General features: G+C 30.3%; 1 protein-coding gene across 2 annotated transcripts in view; it reads right to left on the bottom strand.

Moving 5' to 3' along the window:
- The window catches only part of LOC108751717 (endothelin-converting enzyme 1), an 11,917-nt gene that overhangs the window by 3,593 nt on the left and 2,158 nt on the right, over positions 1 to 6,166 (bottom strand). The window contains exons 1-5 of one of the 2 annotated variants that reach the window (XM_018492042.1): positions 3,934 to 5,051; positions 1,834 to 1,947; positions 1,379 to 1,535; positions 805 to 1,014; positions 434 to 714 (exon numbers count right to left, since the gene is read on the bottom strand). In XM_018492042.1, coding sequence (XP_018347544.1) covers positions 434 to 714; positions 805 to 1,014; positions 1,379 to 1,535; positions 1,834 to 1,947 — 762 coding nt within the window. In that variant the 5' untranslated portion in view covers positions 3,934 to 5,051. Of the gene's footprint in view, positions 1 to 433; positions 715 to 804; positions 1,015 to 1,378; positions 1,536 to 1,833; positions 1,948 to 3,933; positions 5,052 to 6,166 lie in introns of those variants that run through there. The other variant, XM_018492040.1, reaches the window with a different exon arrangement.

Raw genomic sequence — 6,166 nt, 5'->3', positions numbered from 1 at the left:
TTAATATTAAAATATAATTATTATTCTATTTAAAATATTAGAATAATATAAAAAAATTTAACTTGTACCAAAATTTTACTTATTCGTCAAAAAAATACAGAGAAAAAGAAAAAAAAATATAATGATATATTTTCTTTAAGATGTATGAGAGTTTCACAAGCTCAATTCACCGCTGAACTCTAATTACACGGTGGTACTACAGCGAATAATAATAGGAACAAAAATTGTAATTATCACTATTATAATAATTAAAGTAAGTATTGCATAAGGAGAAAATGATAATAATCAATTGTTGTCTGATACTTATCTAATACCCGTTTAAACGACCTATAATTTACGTTCGAATTTAGGAGAGAATTCTACGCTCCGATCTTTCTCTCACACATACGCATAGACACATCGTTAGTCTAATCTATCGTAACCTGCTTTATACCTGGATTATGTATCTAGTACTGTTTCGATCGTCCTCGTTCACGGTCCAAGAGAATAGACCGCCCATATTATAAACGTTCTGCAGAATGTGCATGCTGTTTTGCAGGGACCACGCGCTGATGTTGAATTTGCCAGAGACATTCCAGCCACCGATATTTTCCAATAGTTCCAACATCGGCTTCGCCCCGAGCGCCTCAATCGTCTCATTCGTATCCATGCAGGACAGGTAATAATACTTGGCCTTCTTCTCGGCTTTTGATTTCATCTCACTAAGCGGTTTTTCTGCGCGGAAAATGAAAGGACAACTTTCCATCGATAGATATATAAAGATTCATTAAGCTTGTGAATTATGCGACTTTACGCTGATTTTACCGAGGACATTCTTGATAACCATTTGATTATCCTGCTCCAATTTGCCGAACGTGCTCCAAATATTTTTCCCAACTGGAATGGGATTTTTCTTTCTCCAACCACCACATGCGTATTCATAGAAATCGTCACATGGATCGACGGAATAATCTATACTATTAATTAAGAAAGCCGCCGCCGTTACACATTGTTCCGTGAGGCAAAGTGTGTCATCTACAACAATTCAGGAGCAAGAGCTGAATGCACATTGATTAGCATTGATTAGAATTAATTATTGTTAGTGCAGCCGTGATAATTGTTCTTTGATCACACTATAAACTATGATCAAAATAAGACACATGTCTAGAGTAAAAGAACTATTGATATAACGGATTAAAGTCGGTTGCGTCAATGTATTATATTTATGTAGAGTTAATTTTAATCAATGAATTATCTTCGGGGGGGGCGTTTATATCTCATAGATATAAATTATAATCGAAAAATAAATAACGTCAAGCATGCGATATTTAATTTAAATTATTAATCGCGATCGAGATCTTAATTGCTGTAATGAAGTAATTATAATCATTTTTTTTACTTTCTCCGTGAGAGGTGACGTGAAGAATCTGGGCTTTGTCCCAACCATTTTTGCTGCTGATTACAATGGCAAGTACTACGATTGTTAGCACCAAAACAGCGCAAATTATGAGAAGGCATCTCTCCAAAATACTTCTCGCCTTCCACATTGTTGTACCCTATAATAATAAAATTATATCGATCAGCACCTCAAAGGCTGTTACTCTCTAAATCTCATTACTGACTTAAAACTATAATATTATAGAATATAAAAATATGTTCTAATAATGAATAACTGGACTCTTTTGAGCAGCGTATAATATTTATATTATTATTGCCAAATAATACGAATACATTCCTGATTGTATCATGCGCTAGATAAAAACTAAACAAATTCTTACTTCTAAGGCTGTGTTCTTGATATTTAACTTATTTGGAAAGATTACCTTACTATATTATATATCGGGAAACGCTCACCGTATGATATCTTATATGCGTAGCGGATGTACTGATGCCTTCGCTATTTAGGGCGACGGAGCCGATGCTACTACTGTCTTCATCCTCGAATTCAGCCTGTTTATACCTCGTCATCTGAATGAAAATCATGTAAAACTAAATTCTCCGCGGAGAAACCTTGACGCCAGATTAAGGAAACTAAACATAACATTTAAACCGAATGCACACCCAGAGAAAAGTTTCTTCGATTTAAAGAAATGTTTCCTTGTTATACGGTTAAAGAAAAGAAATTTCTTCAATTTCGTCATTTCTTTGATTAAACATTATTTTTAAATTCAAAAAATTTCTTTCATTTAAAGAAATTATGTTCAAATCAAAGAAGTGTTTTCTTTAAACGTGTAGCAAAAAAACATTTCTTTGCACTGAAGAAACCTTTCTCTGAATGTACGACTTGTATCGAATGTACACGCCGCTCATATACGTCGCATGCGTAGATTTATAATAACAAATAATGCGTTTGATTTTCTCGATTTTCATGTCGAAACATCTGGCACGGTTTTATCAGGATTATATGAAAAAGTAAATATCGACGACGCGACAAAACTGTGCAATGGATGAAAAAGTTCAATATTTTCTTTGCCACAGCGATTTTCGCAAACAAAGATAAAATAAGTAGCGAAGTACGCCTCTCGTGTTTGTTTAAGATAAGACAATTAGTTAGTCGTAAGTGAGAATACCACACGCAACATCGTTGTTAATCAACTAATGAAAGAGACAAAGTTATACACGGTATACCGCAAAGTTATACCGTGTATAACTTTGCCTCTCTCATTAGTTAATTAACAACGGCGTTACAATTTATAAAAGCTTTTCTATTAGTTTAATAATAAATATCGTTAATGTTACTCATAACAGAAATATAAATTTATTTATTCCGTATTCACATTTTTAAAAAACAGATATTACAGATTTATTAATGTACAAAGAAAGCCATATCATAATAATTATGATATGTTATAAATATTTTTCTTAAAAAAGAGAAAACTTCAACAAGTATTATTAAACTTATATATATTATAAATATTACAACATATATAAATGTTTATCATCAAAAATTTACAAATTACGAATAAATTTTGGATTAGAACAAAAACGCAATAGAAATAGAATGCACGACGTATTCACAATTACGACTTTATTTTAAGATTGTGCGTGATAACGTAACCATTTAATTAACGAAACCACGTGCGTACTTTCAATGATTAGAAATGATTCTTTAAATAATTATAATATTTTTTAAAATATAAATATGGTTTTAATTATTAATAAAAGAAATTTTTTACTTTTTCTTTTCTTTTCGAAATATGATTTTCATTGATGATTGTAAAGCATTTTATCGCGCGTCATAATTATCTTATTTACATTCTCATACTATTTCAGACATTGCTAACATACTTAAATTGCTTTTTGATGAGATATATATCATCTCTTATCTTCAAAATTATTGATAATATTTACATATCAAATATTTATTTATGAATACATCATTAACGCAATTTTTTTTATGTAACACAAAATAATCGCTGTAAAACATTAATATACTAAAACTTCCAGAATTTCTAAACAAATTTTAATAGCGGATTTTTTATCCAAATTTTTGTAAGCACATTTTTCTTGAAGTGCACTTCGTGGGAAGCCATTGTTTTTTACAATTTTTTTTCATATTATTGAATCTCTTAATATACATCAAGTTTGAATTCATATTTTTTAAAAATTTAATTCGATTGAAGCACACAGAAAGAAATTTTAGTAATTTTATTTTCTGATATATAATTTTATATATATATATATATATAAAAGAAAGATAAAGAGAGAGAGATTTAATCAAAAAATATTGTTCTAATAATCATCGTTGCATCTTTCATTAAAGAAAAAAGAAATTTATTAATTAAATTTTGATTTAATCAATCAAAAAAAAATCTATTATTAAAAACATGATAAAACGAAATTTTATTTTGAAAATCACGAATTCAAAATTTCAGTTCAAGCATTTCAAAATATTTTATTTCTTTTTCTTTTTATGAAATGAACTGAAGAGGTGTCGATCACAGTAGCACTCACCGCAAAAAATTTTCATGAAGAACACGGCCCACGCTTTATATTTGTATTTCACTGATCCTCATCTGCATAGCAGATGTTTGTTTTTTGTGGCACAGTTTATCGAGTGGAAGTACAATAACCGCAATGGTCTCAATTCAAACGTTACAACGCAATATCAGCACTCACATGAAAAACAATATTCATACGCTACACTGTCGATCACGGAAATGAAATCCACGGAATGTCAGTTGCATCATGAATAAATATTCTATAATATCAGACTATTGTTCTCCAATTTAATTATGAATTTGACTGTAAAATATAATACTGATTATTTCGTCCACAAGTTTCAACGCAATCCTCGTCTGAAGAATTTTCATTCTTCATTTCGTAATTAACTTGTTGCTCGAGTCTTAGGTGAAATCAGATTTTTTTTTAAACACTAAGAAATTAACTTGAAGATCTCGATGTTCCGATGTTGCGGAAATAATATTTATTTTAATGTAAAATAAAATGATCACTTTTTGATGATTTTCAATGAGTGAATTTTGCACTATGATCTCTGCGGTAGCTTTACCAAAGATGCAAAATTCACTCGCGAACTTCGCAGCTACGCTACGATTTTAGATCGTACTAAAAATACAACTCGTCCTCTCGACTCTATAAACCAGAACGTCGCTTGTTCTAAAGGCGCGTTCGAATGATATCGGAACATGCTGATTTTATTTGACATAGGTCGTTTATCGTTTAACGTCAAGAGAACTCTCGCATTGTTAAACTTATCGATTGTAATTCGCACGAATTTAAATTACTCGACATTCAGCAGAGAACGCAGAGAATCATATTGGCCGTTGTGATACATTAGCTTGGCGAATAGATAACTATATTCGAACGAGAAACGAGTGAATACCAGCTTCAATTTTCGTCCGTCAAGTAAGCAGTACGCGTATATATTGACCTACAGCCTTTGTTCAAGATGAGATTCGCCGATAGTATTTACGTCATCGTGAGCGAGAGCAGATGACAGATTTACAAACACTTTGCATGTGCTTCGATCGCTAGTCTTATCTCCCTTTTTCACTCTCTACAAAAGAGAAAATGTGTGACTAACATTCGGCTTTTTGTGCGCAAATGTGCTCGAGCAGAGATATGCTAATAACTGAATTTACAAAAGAGATGTTAAGCAAACACGTTTTAAATAGCGACTGCTTAAATTATGTAAAATATATTTTTATATTTATTATTACGAGTGATAATGTCACAATGTCATAAATCACAAGCTTATTGTATTTGGATTTTTATTAGAAAATGAATAAAAACTGCAAAAATGTTATCAAATTCCTTATAAAACAGGACGTTCTAATATATTCGAAAACTAATTATATTATAATTTGTAAATCTGCTAAGTTCATCTTTTCCTTATCTAAATCCATAAAATAGTTTAAACAGAAAGACGGAAAAGAGAGAATTTTAATAAGAAAGTTAATTTCTTATTAAAATAAATACAATAATAACAATTTGTTTAGTTACAAGCAATTAAAAAGTATTAATTACGTTCCAATTAAATAAAGTTAAAAAATCTAAAAATGTGATTATCTACAATTAAACTTCTAATTTTTGTATTAGTTCAATATTCAAAGTTAAATATTAAGAAGCTGCAAAAAGTGGAAAAAGATTGCAATCAAATTTTCACTGAAAATCGAGATCTTCATAGTTCATTTCTTCAACAAGGTGAAAAATAACGCTAGAGAACCTTTAATGCGCACACAAAGTACAAAAATAGCAAATTATCACATCAGTTTTCAGTTATCAGGAGTATTCAGTTATCTCTTTCTAGTTACAATTAATTAATTTTTAAGAAGATAATTGACAAGTCTTTATTAGAAAACGAATGTTAAAGGAAGGATAAGGTTTCAGGTCACGCGTCACTTTTAAAAACTTCACTGTAAAAAGAAATAAAAAGAAATTTTATTTCTCGTCCGCATTTTTTAAACGCTTATAAAAGTTATATAATTTTAGTTTTAAACTTTTTCAATAGACAAAACACTACGTGTTTGGATATAAAACGCATTTAGTGTTTAAGTATTTAAAAAAAAAAATGGAGAAAAGAGTAAAACATTTTAATATCTTAAAAATTAAACACTTCTTTTTTCAGCGTTCAAGTCAACGAACGAAATACTTTCGCGAGCACTTTGAATTTGCGTTTATTTCCGATTCGCTTTATCGGAACTCCGCGCAAGAAAGGGCGGAACAA

This window comes from Trachymyrmex septentrionalis, unplaced genomic scaffold (assembly GCF_001594115.1).
Source record: "Trachymyrmex septentrionalis isolate Tsep2-gDNA-1 unplaced genomic scaffold, Tsep1.0 scaffold51, whole genome shotgun sequence".
Classification (NCBI taxonomy): domain Eukaryota; kingdom Metazoa; phylum Arthropoda; class Insecta; order Hymenoptera; family Formicidae; genus Trachymyrmex; species Trachymyrmex septentrionalis.
The sequence above is the reverse complement of the archived record's forward strand: the minus strand, read 5'-3'. Positions and strand labels throughout refer to the sequence as shown.